Source organism: Callorhinus ursinus, unplaced genomic scaffold, assembly GCF_003265705.2.
Source record: "Callorhinus ursinus isolate GAN/ISIS: 27379988/994484 unplaced genomic scaffold, GSC_fseal_2.0 scaffold29, whole genome shotgun sequence".
NCBI classification, from domain to species: Eukaryota; Metazoa; Chordata; class Mammalia; order Carnivora; family Otariidae; genus Callorhinus; species Callorhinus ursinus.
This window is the reverse complement of record NW_027397091.1, coordinates 1,184,391-1,201,473: the sequence shown is the minus strand read 5'-3', so window position 1 is coordinate 1,201,473 and position 17,083 is coordinate 1,184,391. Positions and strand designations below refer to the sequence as shown.

The 17,083-nt window shown below is 44.9% G+C and overlaps 1 protein-coding gene across 4 annotated transcripts in view; it reads left to right on the top strand.

Moving 5' to 3' along the window:
• DNAAF9 (dynein axonemal assembly factor 9) overlaps nt 1-17,083 on the top strand; it is a 129,922-nt gene that overhangs the window by 83,273 nt on the left and 29,566 nt on the right. For all 4 annotated transcript variants that reach the window (XM_073878312.1, XM_073878311.1, XM_025876579.2 and 1 more), the window contains 5 exons: nt 219-320; nt 592-709; nt 2,398-2,486; nt 3,796-3,954; nt 9,566-9,691. In XM_073878312.1, coding sequence (XP_073734413.1) covers nt 219-320; nt 592-709; nt 2,398-2,486; nt 3,796-3,954; nt 9,566-9,691 — 594 coding nt within the window. The remainder of the gene's footprint in view (nt 1-218; nt 321-591; nt 710-2,397; nt 2,487-3,795; nt 3,955-9,565; nt 9,692-17,083) is intronic.

Below are 17,083 nucleotides of genomic sequence, written 5' to 3'. Positions count from 1 at the left end.
ACCCATAATATTACCAAGGGTTTCAGGTGAACCTTCCTCTGTGGGCACACCCGTCCTCACACACTAATGCTGCATTGTGTTCCAAGTCAGTGAGATGCTTGTTTTGGAAGTGTTGACTGTGTCACGGGACTCTGGCTTGAAAGCATCAGAACAAGTTATGTAAAGTATGTGTGCTGTAGGGAGATGGAGTTCTAATCTATGAACTTTTGATATTCCAGACACTCCAATGCCCAGAAGCTCTTCAGTGTCCTGGGCCATTCTCCTGGGGAGAAACAGAGTCCTCTAAAGCTACTCCCAGCCAAACTTCCAGAGCTAGACTGGTGAGCTCCAGTTTTCTGTTTATAGATGTTTAATGTTCTAGCTTTTGAAATGTCAGAAACCTCAATGTTGGTCCTTTCTAAGCTCCTTTTTCTTCATAGCTTCTTAGGGATCAGTATAAAAAGTAGTAGTGACACCATACACAATTTTATTCTTTGGAGTGAATCTCTCTAAGGTTTCTTTTTTAGCAATTAAATGAGTTTCTCATGTGAAAGAGAACATTCAGGCAAGGCGGGTGATGGTAACATAATAGCATTGTCTTTGTTTTTCTAGGTTTCTTCAGCATTTCACCATCAGCAGCATTAGTCAAGAGCCTGTGATGAGGACCCATCTCCCTGTCCTGCTGCAGCAAGCTGAAATCAGCCCTACTTACCGAGTAGAAAATGACAAGGTACAGCAGCTCAGCATATATGCTGGGAATTCACAGGAGGATAATCCCAATAGGCTGCCCTTGGATCTTCTGTGTCAGTTAACAAAAAGAACTCAAGCAGAGTTCCTTTTGTAAGACTCTCCACCTCCTAGGATACTGATAGAATAATACACATGAAACCTGCTCTATATAATGAGTGTATACAGGCATCTGCAGTGACCCCAGCCAAGCCTCACAGCAGCCATAAAGCCCTGGCCCCTTGCCTTGCCTCCCCTGGCTTCTCTATGTCTTTCAAATTCTTGCTCAGTGCTCTCGTGCCATCAGCTCTTTCTGTTTGTGACAAGGCCTTACCTGGCAGTGGTTACACATTGAGCTTAATAAGAGGAAGGGCCTTATTAGTTGGGCCTTGCTGGCATCACCAGGGTAAGGTGATACTTTATAAACCTTGTCTTCCCAAGAGTAGATTTTAATCCGCTCCCATCTCACATGCCCCTCCTCATTACCCCTCCCACTATTTCTTCAGAACCAGATGTCATAATTTGCTCAGAGAGGGCATTATTTATATGCAAACCTAGAAGATGCTCAGCTGCAAAAGATAATAGGAGCACTAAGTAATTAGAAGCCTTGATTTTCCCTTAGGCAAGAGTTTAAGAATGAAAATGCCTGCCTCTTGTATTTTATTAAAAGGGTGCTGTAGGACAGGCCTTTAAAGTAAAAAGGTGTCTGGCTGCAAGCACATGTGCTGTGATTTGAGAGGCAGGGGCCTGGGCGATGAGGAATAGGAACCAAGGTGAGTAGGATAAACAAAAAGTTACATGGAGTACTGCGTGCAGGAGCAGAAAGGGATACAGAGTAGGGGCCTGGTCAGAGGGGAGGAAAGAGAACTGGTTCCCAGAAAAGAGGAGGGTTCCCTCTGCTGATATGACCTGCTCAAGTGATAAGTGCCACCGAGCTGAGCTTTAGTCTAAGTTATCTGTGACCAGGCCTGTTCCCGGTGAGCCTTGTGTATTGTGAAAGAAAACACATGCTATGTCATTTACATCAGTACCATTCAGCGATTACCTGGTTCCTTTCCTCCCCTGCTCGACCCCTGCTCTGTCAGGGGATTTCTTCAAGGTGTTTCGGAATACGTACCTGCAGAGGGCCCTGTTTTCATTTGATTGTGTGCTACGGCTAGGACAGTTCAGCCTGCTCCTCTTCTAGTCAAGACTCAGGAGTGCTTCCTATACCCCGTTTGCTTCCTTAGCTCAGGCCATGCAGTTTGGTCGGATTGGGCAGCCAGGCGGAAATATCCCTGTGCCACTCCTCTCCTTCGCTGAGCTTACTTACCACACCAGTTTTTTAGCCTGTGACATTTTGTCTCAGACCTCCTTTCTGCCCAGTGTTTTCCGTTGTATTTTAACTGATCTAGTCAAACCTGCTCCATGGAAATTGTATTAGTAACACTACATTTTATATGGTGTTTGCTATGTGCCACACACTGTTCTAAGCACTTATATATTAACACACACATATATTAACTCAGTTAATCATCACATCCACCCTGCAAGATAGGTTCTGTTGTTAGCCCAAGGTCACATAGCTAGGTGAGTGCTGGTGCTGAGGTTCAGACCCACAGAACCTGGCTCCAGAAGTCAGTTCTCTTAACCTTTTACACAACGCCATCTCCCAGTTGGATGACAAACCCACATGACTTTTCTTTCATGTAGGTAATTATCAGCATTGTAACTGGCCTCCCAGGCTGTCATGCTAGCGAGCTCTGTGCTTTTCTGGTCACTCTGCATAAGGAATATGGCAGGTTAGTATGGCTGCCGCCTTTGGTTTGGGGAAAGGGATGCTGTGCCTGGGCCCCATAGGCACTGGGAGACCTTCAGCATGTACTGGCCTTTGGTGTGATTGGTATCAGCACGGTAGCCATCCATCCATTTAACACGTTTGTACTGAGCACTTCCTGTGTGCCAGGTACTGTTCTAAGTGTGGGTGACAGATGAACAAAACAGACTAGAAACTCTCTGCCCTTGTGGAGCTTACATTCTAGTTTGGGAATACGATTAACCAGATAAAGTAGTATATTAGCTAGTGAAAAGTGCTATGGAGAAAACAAAGTAGAGAAGGGTATAGGGAGTTTGAGCTGGGGGAGGGATTGCAGTTCTAAATTGGGTGCTCAGGGAAGACCTCACTGAGAAGGGGACATTTCAGCAGAGGCTTGAGGAAATGAGGAGTGAACCTTTGGAAATCTGGGGACGAGCACTATAGCAGCAGAACCAGCACAGGCAAAGGCCTGGGAGTATGCCCTGTCAGCAGGGCCATTCAGGACTAGAGTAGTTAGAACTTGGGAGCTGGTAGACGTGATCTGTCCCTGACCACCAGGGGACTGCGTCAATTCCAGTGCAGCTGGGACACGTCGGCTTAGGGGAAATTGGGGAAATCATTCATCCATTACGTTCATATGGCCAGCAGGTTACTAAACAACCCTGGCTAACTGAACAGACATTTAATATCTAGTCAGTCTACCTCAAAGTAAGGCATCTTGCAGGAGACCGTAAAGAATGGAGAAGGTGGAAATCGCCTAGAAGTCTGGGAGTTCAGGGAGAATTGGGAGGTTGGACAGGTTTTAGAGACAAGCTAGGGAAATATTGGGCCTCTTCTAAGTACTGAGTGGCTAGCCAGTTCCTCCCTCATATCCATTGCTTTTGTTGTAGAACTAGTCTGAATTCTTTACCCTGCTCACTTCTTAGCAAGAGTTTTACTGAGCACCAGACTGAAACCATTTTATTGGATGGTCCTTCAGGAAATGACTGCCTGTTCAGAAGGAGTCTTTCTCAACTCCAAAGTCTGACTGATGGTCATGTGCTTACCTGACCTTTTTTCCTGTGGCAAGGCATTTACTATCAAAAGTTCCAGTGATAGTGGTTTCAGGATATGGAGCTCCCCACCCAGTGCTCTCCGCCTGTTTCTGTGATGCCAGGATTGCTTTCTCCTGTGCAGGGTCACTGGGCAGAATGTCTGTGGGAGTACTGGTCAGTCACATTTGAATCCACTGGCTGAGCCTGTGGGGCCAGACCATCAGGTGGCCCCCAGGCTGAGATTATACTTGCCATTTCCAGGTGGATGGTATACCGCCAAATCATGGATAGCTCCGAATGTTTTCATGCTGCCCACTTCCAGAGATACCTTTCCAGTGTCCTGGAGGCTCAGCAGAACCGCTCTGCCCGCCAGTCAGCCTACATCCGCAAAAAGACCCGACTGCTAGTGGTGTTGCAAGGGTGAGTACTAGAAGTCTTCTGGGGACAGTGGGGTATGGTGATGACCTTGCCATTACTGTTATTTTGTATGTGGCTAGCCTGGGGCACAGAACGACCTCCACATGTTCATGAGCAGAGTCTGCACTACCCAGAGAGGCCTTAAACAAGCAAGGACTCTGGTTGCTGTCTCGTGGCCCAGAGTGGCTGCTGTAGCTTGCACACAAGTTTTCAGTTTGGTTTCAGAGCACCTGGGTGGCTCAGTTGGTTAAGCTGTCTGACTTGATTTCATCTCAGGTCATGACCTCAGGGTTGTGAGATCAAGCCCTGCATCGGGCTACACACTGGGCATGGAGCCTGCTTAAGATTCTCTCTCTTCCTCTCCCTCAACCCTCCCCCCCCAAAAAAAAATTAAATTAAATTAAAATTAAGTTTGGATGGGGCACCTGGGTGGCTCAGTCGTTAAGCGTCTGCCTTCAGCTCGGGTCATGATCCCAGGGCCTTGGGATCGAGCCCCACATCGGGCTCCCTGCTCAGCAGGGAGTCTGCTTCTCCCTCTCCCACTCCCCCTGCTGTGTTCCCTCTCTCACTGTCTCTCTCTGTCAAATTAAAAAAAAAAAAAAAAAAGTTTGGTTTCAGTATCATGGTATCCCCAAAAGGTAGAGAATTAGGGAAGAGATTTTCTGGGCAAGATTCTTTGATAATTCTTGTAACAATAGTGATCCCTAAGCCTCTTCCTTTGCCATTTGTTTCAGTCCTTCCTCATGTGGAGTTGCAGAGACAGCCCTCACACTCTGCAGTCTTGAGCCCCACCATCCCCAGGATGGCTGGTCCAGGAAAGTTTCCTGGGACCCTCAGTGGGGAGCATAAGTAGTCCATCTGGGCAGGGAGCTCCCTCAGAGGACAGATTTGACAGAGTGAGTACTACTGCTTCAGGAACCCAGGCTTCAAGGAGCTTACCTTGACCCATTCTAAGGCCTTCCAGAGAGGAGTTCTGTGCAGGCCCACTACCCTCCAGGCCCAGAGGAGAACATGCCAGGTCAGGAAAACACAGGCTGTGGTCTTCACGATGCCTGGTAATACAGAAGCTTTTGGCAGTTCTCACAAAGTGCTTTTATGCTATGCTGTATTTTCTGTGCTCATAATAATTACTATGTGCAATTGGCTAATTGTTTCCAGTAAAGAGTAGGCCCAGATCCAAAGCCCTGTTGAGTCTCATGGTGGATGGTGAGAAGTGTAGAAAAGCCAGGCTGGTGGTCCCTAGGCTGGAGGCGGGCGGGACTGTGCACCCCACCAGCCCACCAGGCCATCGTTCCTCTCCTTCAGGCCTTGTTCTCACACCTGCCCTGGGCTTCCCTTCCTTCAGACCTTTTGTCCTGCTTATGGGCTGAGGTCATGGAAGCCACAGAGCAAGAGTCTAGGCTTGAAACCACTTGTGTGTTTTGTTGTTGTTTTCTTAAGTAGGCTCCATGCCCAGCCCAGAGCCCAACACAAGGCTTGAACTCACAACCCTGAGATCAAGACCTGGGCTAAAATCAAGAGTCAGACACTCAATGGACTGAGCCACCTAGGCGCCCGTTTTGGGTTTTCCATTGCTTCTAATGGTCAAAGGAATAGATTGGCCCCTGCCAAAGTTGAGAGTCACTGGGGATGTGGACCTGGAGTCAAATTCAGCAGTTTGACATTGTGTAGGGCATTGCCATCTTCCGTCACCTGAGAGAGCATCATTAATGCCTTGTCTCTGACAGTACTCATCTGCAAATGTGTCAGCTGCCCTGGCTGCTCTGGATTGCGGTAACAGTGTATAGCTAGCCCAGTCTGAGTTGTCCTCAGACCCAGCCTTTGCCCAGTCACAGTCCTGGGATGCTAGGGACCTCAGACTTCCCGAAGGACTCAAGTGGAAATACCAACTAAATGCTATGGCTCTCGCTAAGACACTGCTCTTACAAGCTGGGCCCATTCTCTTTGAGGCTCAGCAGAGAGCTCGTGGCAGCCTCCTTTTTGCATGATCATCTCCTTGGGGCTGGACCTTTGAGCCCAGTATTGAGAGGTTGCCGGTAAAGGGAGACTCCAGAGGCTTCTCAAATTGAGAATTGTATTTCCTGAATGTGGCTTTTATTTTCATTTATAGGATTCTTGGAGGAATGCTGTGATATAAGGCAGGGTTTTCTTTTGCCCCTAGAGTGGCCTGGTTCCATTTGGCTTACTGCAGCAGTGGGGCAGTGGTGTTGAGCTTTGATATCCGGTGGAGTTGTTGTTTTTAAAATCAATATATTTTGGGGGCACCTGGGTGGCTCAGTCATCAAGCATCTGCCTTCGGCTCAGGTCATGATCCCAGGGTCCTGGGATTGAGCCCCACATCGGGCTCCCTGCTCAGCAGAGAGCCTGCTTCTCCCTCTCCCACTTCCCCTACTTGTGTTTTCTCTCTCGCTGTGTCTCTCTTTGTCAAATAAATAAATAAAATCTTAAAATATACATATTAAAAAAATTAGAAATAAATAAAATCAGTATATTTTGAAATGATAAAATTTTAGAAATAGAGGACAGAGTGGTGATTGCCTGGAGTTAGGGATGGGAGTGGGATGCAGGAGGAAGGTGGGCGTGGTTATAAAAAGGCAGCACAAGGGATCCTGGTGATGTTGGAACTGTTCAGTGTCTTGACTGTGGTGATGGATATAGAAACCACAGGTGACAAAATTGTCTGGAACTTAAGCACACACACGCACACACACACATACATAAAACTGGGGAAATCTGTATTTTAAAATATTAATTTTAAGGAATTTGAGGGATTGTATTTCTTTATACTCCAGAATATTATAAAATCATTCTTTAGATTATTTAAAATATTTATAAACAAAGTCTCTCTCAAAACAAAAGTTGAATTAATCTAAAACACATGCCCAAATTGTAGGCTTAAATTGCAAACATAAAACAGAGGCCAGAGGACACTTGAATAGGATATCTGTTGTTTAAAAAGAAAGAAAGTTAAAGTCCTGCAGGAGTTTGGTTTTGTTTGTTGTTTTGCTTTTATTTTTAATAAAGAGAGAACTGACAAGAAAGAGGCAAACATGAAAAGCCAGGTTTTTTTGCCTTCATCGTGCATTCGAGGCAGTTTAGCCAAAGTGGTCAGGTACAAACTCTGGTAGCTGGAGCAGTGTGTTTCCTTCTGTAGTAGGCCTGCTTCCTCCTGTTTGGAGTCCCTGGCCAGGATGATTATAGGGCAAGGGCTGGGGAGGGAGGGAGGGTCTAGAGGCCTCCCTGTCCCAGCACGTACAGTGAGTGACACCAAGAGCCTCTTCCCTTGCCACAGCAGTTCCTGGTTGCAGTGCCCAGATGCACTGGTCTCACCAAGGACTTTGGGGCCTATTTTCACTCCAACCTTTTTCCATTGAATGGAATGCTCTGAAAACCTGGAAATTCTCTAGCCACTCTCTCTAAAGGATAATCCATGGTATTAAAATGACCAAAATCTGCAGGATTGGTAAATCTTTCAGTTCTTTTCGGTCCTTAAAAAATGAGTCTCTAGGCTCATACCAAACATGGAAAATAAAAAGCTTCCAAAATTTGTTTTTAGAAGAGGGGGAGAGCTAATGCTTAGGAGCAAGGCTGGGGCACTTAACCAGGAGAGTTAAATCTGGTAAACATGACCACAGAGATTTGGGGTAGTATATAAGCTTCAGTCGGTTCCGCTTAACAAGTACGCATGAGGCCCGGCAGTGCAGGCAGTGTGGGTGGTTCTCCTGCATCCAGGCCTAACCAGACATTGCAGAACCAGGAGAAAGAACCCCATGTGGCAATACACACATGTGCCCAGGCAGGGGGAGAAACCAGGGAGCAGAGGGCTCACTCTAACAGCTCTCTGGCTGCCAGGCCCTCATGGGGGAGCTCTAGAACCGGGCACACCCTATTCTTGATTGAAGCACTGCTAGTTGGTCGGAACTGAGGCAGACCTGGGGGTGGGGGTGTGAAAATTGTGTCCCGGATAAAGCCAAGGGCTGTTTTGCACGTGAGTTATTTGTAGGAGCTCAGGAAGTAGCTCAGGCAGGCTGTACCTATCCCCCCAGGCACCACCACTAGCTTCCCAAGGGCCCAGGCCCATATGATCAGCAGGGCTGCCTTCAGATTTTGCCTTCCCTCCTGTAGGAACTGACCTTTTGGTGATAGGCTGGGTCAGTTGGGAAATGTTCTCTATAAGGTAAAGAGTGGAGGCCCCTTCTTGGAGTGGCCATGAGTCTACCCAGGATTGAACATCCAGTTCATTCATCTGTCCTGTTTAGGCACCACAGATTATACCATTCAACAACCACTTTATGTTATTACTGTAGAGACACACTATAAACAAACAAATGAGAAAATACAGTGTATGTAACTGATGTTCAGTGCCGTAGGGAAGAATTGGGGCGGGGGCAGGTTGTGCAGAAGGAGGGTTGCTATATCACATAGGCTGTAGGAAGTCAGAGGATACCTTTCTCAAGATGCCATTTGAGCAGAGAACTGAAGGGAGCAAGCCTGGCAGACATTTGAGGAAAACAGCATCACAGGAGAGAGGACAGGGAGTGCCAGGGTGGAAATATGCCTGGCATGTTCAGGGAAGAGCCAGGAGGTCACAGTGGGCAGACAGAGTCAAGTAAGGGAAGGAATAGTAGGAGGAAAAACTCCTCCCATATAGAAGTCAGATCACAGACAGCCGTGGGGGCTGTTGTACGGGCTTTAAAAGCTTTGACGCTGAGTGGGATGGAAGCCACTGACTCAGTGGCTTAGCACGATCTCTCTGGCTTCTCTGTTGAAAACAGGTTGGGCAGGGGTAGGGGCAGAAGCAGGGAGGCCAGTGAGGAGGCTGTGGGATAGTCTGTGCAAAAGATGATAACAGTCTGGATCCAGTAGTAGTGGGAGAATGTGAGCAGCAATCTTATTCTAGTTATGTTTTGAAAATTGAGAAAAAATGGAGTCAGTGATGACTCCAAACAAATTTTTTGGCCTAGCAGCTGAAAGAATGGAGTCCCCTCTGCTGAGAAGGACAAGGCCTTGGGAGGGACAGGCATGGGAAATTGAATCATGAACATGTTAAGTTCTAACTGAAAATATTAAATTAGCTCAATACAAATTTTAGGATTATTTGTTCCATTTCCTTGAAATTGGCTCTGGAAGTCTGGAGTTTGGAGAGAGTTCCAGGCAGGAAATAGAAATGCAGGTGGGGTTTGACATGCATCTGCTGACCTACAGGGGTGCTCCCTGTTTCTCTCCTGTCTGCATGTTCTGTGAGGCAGAAGGAGAAAAAAAGCTATTAAAGGAAATAAACCAACCCAAGAGCTCCTAAAATGATTGGAAAACAGGCCTAAGGACACCAAGCCCGACCCTTAGAGCGCCAGGGTCATCTGCAGGCGTCCCTTTACTCCTGGAAGTGGTGGGGGATTCTTCCACCCACTCTTGCACAGTTAGGAGTACTAATGAGGTTTGGGGATGCAGAAACATTGTGGAATGCAGGGAGGGGCTCTAAATCTTTAAGTGGGGTGACCCCAACGAACCCAGTCACAGGCTCCTTCTTGTGGTTTTCTTTCCACCCTTGCTCACTCAGCCCCTCAGCATTCTGCAGCCCCAGTCAGTAGGCTAATCTTTCTCTTTTTTCTCCCAGCTACACAGATGTTATTGATGTCGTCCAGGCCCTGCAGACCCATCCAGACTCAAAGGTCAAGTCCTCCTTCACCATTGGTGCCGTCACGGTGTGCGTGGAGCCCCTGAGCTGCTACATGGAGCACAGGTACATGCTTCAGACCCTCCGCAGCCCACAGGATGTGCTGGGTTTAAAGGTAGAGAAAGCGATTTTCTTCCACCCACCGGAAGGAAACACATGATTATGTGTGTTTGTCTTTTGGAATGCATTAATCTACCTTATATGTGATGAATGCTCAATTGTTGCTTGATTAGTGCTAGGTTCTCAGAAGACACGTAGACCGAAGCCTCTCACCACTTTTGTGCACTGAAAAATTGTCCATCTAGGGCAGTGGGACTTGAAACAGCTTCTCCCCGAAAGAAAGAATGCCCATGACAGCCTTTTCTTTTCCCACAGGGGAGGTGCTTTGTTTTCCAGGTACTTAGAATATCTCATAGATAATTTTTCATATGGTTAAGCCTTTTTTTTTTCCGGATTATTTATTTGAGAGAGAGAGAGAGAGAGAGAGAGAGAGAGAGAGTGTGTGTGTGTGTGTGTGTGTGTGTGTGTGTGTGTGTGTGAACAGGCAGAAGGATGGAGAGAGAGAATGCCGAGCAGACTCTGCTGAGTGGGGAGCCCAACGCAGGGCTTGATCCCACAACCCGTGAGATCACGACCTGAATCGAAACCAGGAGTTGGCCGCCCAGCTGACTGAGACACCCAGGTGCCCCAATGGTTAAACCATCTTAAAACTGTCTTACCTCAGTTAATGACATTCGTTCTCATTACTAATAGGTGAACTTTGGTTTTTTTAAACTTTGGAAGTAATATAACAGCAACAAGGAAAATTGGGTAATAATTGGGGTGCCTGGGTGACACAGTCGGTTGAGCATCTGCCCTTGGTTTTAGCTCAGGTCATGATCTCAGGGTCATGAGATCCAGCCCTGCTTGGGGGAGTCTGCTTGAAAGATTCTCTCCCTCTGCTCCTCAGCACACTCACATGCACATGCTCTCACTCTCTCTCAAATAAATAAATCTTTGAAAAAAAAAAAAAGAAAGAAAGAAAATTGGGTAATAAATTACCCATAATCTGGGGTGGCTCAGTTGGTTGGGTGTCTGCCTTCAGCTCGGGTTGTGATCTCAGGGTCCTGGAATCGAGTCCCACGTCAGGCTCCCTGCGTGGCGGGGAGTCTGCTTCTCCCTCTTCCTCCGCCCCTCCGCCCTACTCATGCACGCTCTGTCTCAAATAAATAGATAAAATCTTAAAAAATAATAATAATAATTTACCCATAATCTCACTAACTCAATGTAACTATTATCATTTTTGTGAATTCCTTGCCTTTTTTATCTCCATTTTTTACAGTTATGGTATACATATAATTTTATATCCTTCTTAGGTTAACATATAGACATATTATGTAACTTAACATATATTTGTTCTAATATCACAATGGTAATTGCATTTTGATTAATTATAGTCATTATGTGTGTGGATGGACATACTTTTTTTTTTAAGACTTTCTTTTCTTTTTGGGGGCGCCTGGGTGGCTCAGTCGTTAAGCATCTGCCTTCGGCTCAGGTCATGATCCCAGGGTCCTGGGATCGAGCCCCATATCGGGCTCTCTGCTCAGCGGGAAGCCTGCTTCTCCCTCTCCCACTTCCCCTGCTTATGTTCCCTCTCTCGCTATGTCTCTCTCTGTCAAATAAAGATTTTATTTATTTATTTGACAGAGCGAGAGCGAGAGAATGAGTGGGGGGAGCGGCAGAGATAGAAGCAGACTCCTTGCAGAGCAAGGAGCCCAACATGGGACTCAATCCCAGGACCCTGGGATCATGACCTGAGCTGAAGGCAGACGCTTAACCGACTGAGCCACCCAGGTGCCTGGACATGCTTGTCTTAACAGTTTCCCTGCTGTTAGTCACATATGTTGTCTCCAGCTTTTCACTATTATAAATAATGCTGTGGGAAAATCTTTATCCATATGAATTTCTCAAATTTCAGATAATTTCCTTAGAATAGGTTCTTCAAAGAGATATTAATTATTTGCATGATCACTTTTATAACTCTATTCGCATTTGAAAATTGCTTCTTGAGTGGGTTTCCCAGTTCACACTGCCCCAGTGGTGTCTGGAAGTATCTGTTTCATCATCAGAGCTCTTCTCACTGGGGCGAGTTTCAAGCACTCCCTTGTCCCTTCACAGAGCTATTTGACTTCCTGTCCCTTTAGCCCAGTGGGATGTATCCCAGGTCTGTAATCGTGTGGTCTTTCTGGGTAGTCCAAAATACTTGTATCAGCTGGGAACTGATTGATCTACCCTTCAGCCTTCATCTGAAAGAGCTCCCTTCCTATTTGAGTCCCAAGTTGATATTTTTAGATTTCACATATAAACTCCATTAGAGTTTCTTCCCTTACCACCTCGACTGATTTCAAGAAACATCTTCACCATTTCTCTTCTCTTTAGCTGTGACTTAGGTTCTGCTTTCCCATAAAAAGCCAAGGTGTTCTGTTTTCCTTTTGTCTTAGGTTACGTTATGGTAGTGAATGCTGAGCATCACCACTGTACTTTGGACTGCCACATTGACTCTTCCTAGAAGTCATATTTCTTTTCCTCGAGCTTTTTGTTTGCAAATGACATATCCTTGAGCTTTTATTTAAAGATGAACTAAAGGGGCACCTGGCTGGCTCAGAGGAGTATGTGACATCTCAGGGTTGTAAGTTTGAGCCCCACATTGGGTGTAGAGATTACTTCAAAATAAAATCTTTAAAAAAAATAAAATAAAACAGGGGTGCCTGGGTGGCTCAGTTAAGCATGTGCTTTTGGCTCAAGTCATGATCCTGGGGTGCTGGGATCAGGCCCTATGTCGGGCTCCCTGCTCGGTGTGGAGCCTGCTTCTCCCTCTCCCTCTGCTGATCCCCCTGCTTGTGCTCTCTCTCTGTCAAATAAATAAAATCTCTTAAAAATAATAAAATAAAACAAAGATGAACTAAAGCAGGAGGTTTAATGTGTGACTAGATACTACCATTGAAAAAAGGTAGGAAAAGATATTAAGCAAACAACAGATAGGAGGTTATACTTCAGAAGAATTAGCCTAGACAATGAGTACTCTGCTGCACTGTCAAAAAAAAAATTTTTTTTTAAGGAGAAAAGGAGTTAACAGGGTAGGTGGGAAGAGCTCAAAGAAGAGATATAAAAGGTCTGGGGAAATGGGATCTTCTTGGGGGGGGTAATGTAATGTTCTAAAATTGAATTATGGTGATAGTTGCACAATTCTGTAAATTTACTTTAAAAATCATTGAACTACATACACTTAAAATGAGTGAATTTTATGATTTGCAAGTTATACGTATACTCAATAAAGCTGTTAAATAGAAAAGATCAGGGGGACAAAAAAGTTTAGTTAGCAGAAGCAGATGGAAAATGAACTGCTAGAGCCCTAGAAAGAAAACAGACAATAATAAAGCCACTATAGCAATGAAAATCTCAAAGCAGAAGTAGAATAGACACTGCAAAGACTTAAGTCTGTGTCAGAGAACCTCAAGCTTGAGAAAATAACAAAATGAAGAGGAAAAATAGACAAAGAAATGAAGATCATTAGAGAAAAGAGAGGGACTAAGTCTGTAGAATACAGACTTAGCTTTTGTGAGTACAGAAACCATTTCTGTTTAATGCTTATGAAATATCGTTGAATAATGGGTTTGCCAACATGTGAAGAATAAGGGTCCTTAAGAGAATTCAGATAAAGAAATAAGTGAGAAATATATAAAAGGACTAAAGATGAGCATATAATCTATTTAAGTATAGAAGTAAGGCTATATCATGTATGAATTGGGGTCGTGGAATATAAAAATATAACTAATAAAATCATGGGTTTTAGGACTATGAGTATACTAATTTCTTCAGGGTTTTTTTCATACTGGGAGATCAAAACTATTAGGTCAGTAAGTCATAGTTACTGATTTGCTCATATTTTTAGGAATTAATGAGAAATTTCCAAATTTACCTTTGAACTCCTTCCAGAAAGTAATTTACTATAGTGGTTTTACTAATGCTCTGTTGGAAAACTAATGATTAGTCCCTGCACATGGGCTATGCGCTGTTACATTCCATGTGTAAGAGGTACACATGAAATAGAATAAGAGAATTGTGGCACCCATGATCAAGAATAGAAAGTTATTAAATAAAGTTAAGCCCATTCCATTAAAAAAAAATTAAATGGCCAGTGTTAAACCCATAAATTAAAAAAAAAAAAAGAAAAATTTTTTTACATGGCCAACTGTGGAAAATTTAAAATACGGCTATAGTGAAAACAGCCCCTTCCATCAAGAACTGAAGAGTTGAATCTACTTCTTATACTTTGAGTTTGGGCTTGAGCATGTGACTTGCTTTGGTCAATGGGACAGCAAGAAGCAACAAATAAGCAGAGGTTTAAAAAGCATTTACCGGGGTGCCTGGGTGGCTCAGTCGTTAAGCGTCTGCCTTCAGCTCAGGTCATGATCCCAAGGTCCTGGGATCGAGCCCCACATCGGGCTCCCTGCTCGGCGGGAAGCCTGCTTCTCCCTCTCCTACTCCCCCTGCTTGTGTTCCCTCTCTCACTGTGTCTCTGTCAAATAAATAAATAAAAAATCTTTAAAATAAATAAATAAATAAATAAAAAGCATTTACCCACAGGGGCTTGCTCTCTATGTCTCTGAGAGCTGAGACCACCATATGAAGAAGCCTGGACTAGGCTGATAGAGGATGAGAGGTCACGTGGAAAGATAGGCCTAGCTTCCTCCATCTGAGCTAAGACCCCAGTTGGCTGTGAGTGAGACCATCTCAGACCATCAGCCCCAGCTGAGCTGCCCAAGCCAAAACAACTGCCCATCTAATCCACAGAATCGTGAGGAATAAATACATCATCGTTATTTGAAGCCACTTTAGTTTTGGGGTGGTTTATTACATAGCAACAGTGTAGGAAAATAGGTACATTCATACAGTGTTGATAGAAATATAAAATGATATAATCTGTTTAAAGACACATTTGGCCATTCCATTGCTAGAAGTTTGTATAGTTATATTTGTACAAATATTCAAAAGATACATATGTGTAGGGGAGTTTGTTGCAGATGGAATTCTTAATTCTAAGCAGTAAAGCCTACTCCAGTATGGTTTGTTTTCTTTTTTAAAGATTTTATTTATTTATTTGACAGAGAGACAGCGAGAGCAGGAACACAAGCAGGGAGAGTGGGAGAGGGAGAAGCAGGCTTCCCGCTGAGCAGGGAAGTGGTTTACTATAGTGGTTTACTAATGAGGCTCGATCCCAGGACTCCGGGATCATGACCCGAGCCAAAGGCAGACGCCTAAACAACTGAGCCACCCAGGTGCCCCTACTCCAGTATGTTTTAATGGAAAGGGATTTACTAAAGGACATTATAGCTTACAGAGTCTCCAGGGTGGCCGGGCTGTATTGGCTAGGCAACCAGGAGCAATGCTCAAACCTCTTAGGCCTGCCCTGATAGGGGGATATCTCAGCCACTTCCTTCACCAGAAAATGGGGTCTGCTTACCGTACATCCTCTCACTCACCTTGCTCACTGCCAGTGGGAGTCTTGCAGTAATCTGGTTGGTGGAACTTAGATCACATGCCTGCACCAGACTGCAAGAAAGGCTGGGAAAGTAGTTTTGTGCTATTTACAAAAGAGATGGACTGGGGCACCTGGGTGGCTCAGTCATTAAGCGTCTGCCTTCGGCTCAGGTCATGATCCCGGGGTCCTGGGATCAAGCCCTGCATTGGGCTCCCTACTCAGCGGGAAACCTGCTTCTCCCTCTCCCACTCCCCATGCTTGTGTTCCCTCTCTCACTGTCTCTCTCTCTGTGTCAAATAAATAAAATCTTAAAAAAAACACACACACACACAAAGAAAAGAGATGGACTTCCTAAGTTCAAGCCTAGGAAAGTTGTTTAGAAGTCCTGAGCAGGCTGAAACATGACAGATGTGCTCTGCAATGTTCAAAACAACACTGTTTATAATACCAGGGCGCCTGACTGACTCAGTCAGTAGAGCATGTGACTCTTGATGTTGGGGTTGCGAGTTCAAGCCCACACTGGGTATAGAGATTACTTAAAAAATAAAAATCTTTACTAAAAAAAACCCCCACTGTTTAGGGGTGCCTGGGTATCTCATCAGTTAAGTGTGCAACTCTTGATTTCAGCTCAGGTCAGGATCTCATGGTCATGAGATCGAACCTGTGTCAGCCTCCGCACTCAGCATGGAGTCTGCTTGTCCCTCTCCCTCTGTTCCTCCCCCCACCTCTCTCTCAAATAAATAAATAAATAAAATCTTTAAAAAAGAAAACACTTTATTGGGGCGCCTGGGTGGCTTAGTCGTTAAGCATCTGCCTTTGGCTCTGGTCATGATCCCAGGGTCCTGGGATCGAGCCCCACATCAGGCTCCCTGCTCCACAGGAAGCTTGCTTCTCCCTTACCCACTCCCCCTGCTTGTGTTCCCTCCCTCATTGTGTCTCTCTCTGTCAAATAAATAAATAAAATCTTAAATAAATAAATAATAAATAAAACACTTTATTATATCAACTGGAAATAATCCAAATGCTCATTAGTAAGACTTAGACTGGTTAAATTTGGGAATATTCATATAATGGAATACTATGCAGGCATTTAAAAAAAGTAAGTAGATTTCTGTGTACTAACACATAACAATGTCCACAATATATTGTGAGGTGAGAAAAGTAAATTGCCAAAACAGTATGTATTTTTTAAATGTTTATTTGTATGTGTATAGGAACTGTCTAAGAGAATACATACCAAACTATTAATGGTAGTTCCTTCTGGGAAATGGCCATTTCCTTGGAGACAAGTTCTGGTTAATGAGGAAACCATTTGATATTTTGTAGTATGCATGTGTACTGCTTTTTAAAAAATATAACAACTTTATTGAAGTATAATTCACATGCCATAAAATTTACTCTTTTAAAGTATACAATTCTGGGGCACCTGGGTGGTTCACTTGTTCAGTGTCTGCCTTTGGCTCAGGTGGTGATCCCAGGGTCCTGGGATCCAGCCCCGCATCAGGCTCCCTGCTTGGCAGGAAGCCTGCTTCTCCCTCTCCCACTCCCCCTGTTTGTGTTCCCACTCTCACTGTGTCTCTCTCTGTCAGATAAATAAAATCTTTAAAAAAAAATAAAGTATACAATTCAGGGGCTTGGTCGGTTAAGCATCCGACTCTTGATTTCGGCTTGGATCATAATCAGGATTGTGAGATCAAGCTCCACGATGAGCCCCACATCTGTCTCCACACTGAGTGTGAAGCCTGCTTAAGAATCTCTCTCTCAGGCGCCCGAGTGGCTCAGTTGGTTAAGCGACTGCCTTCGGCTCAGGTCATGATCCTGGAGTCCCAGGATCAAGTCCCACATCGGGCTTCCTGCTCAGCAGGGAGTCTGCTTCTCCCTCTGACCCTCTTCTCTCTCGTGCTTTCTATCTCTCATTCTCTCTCTCTCTCAAA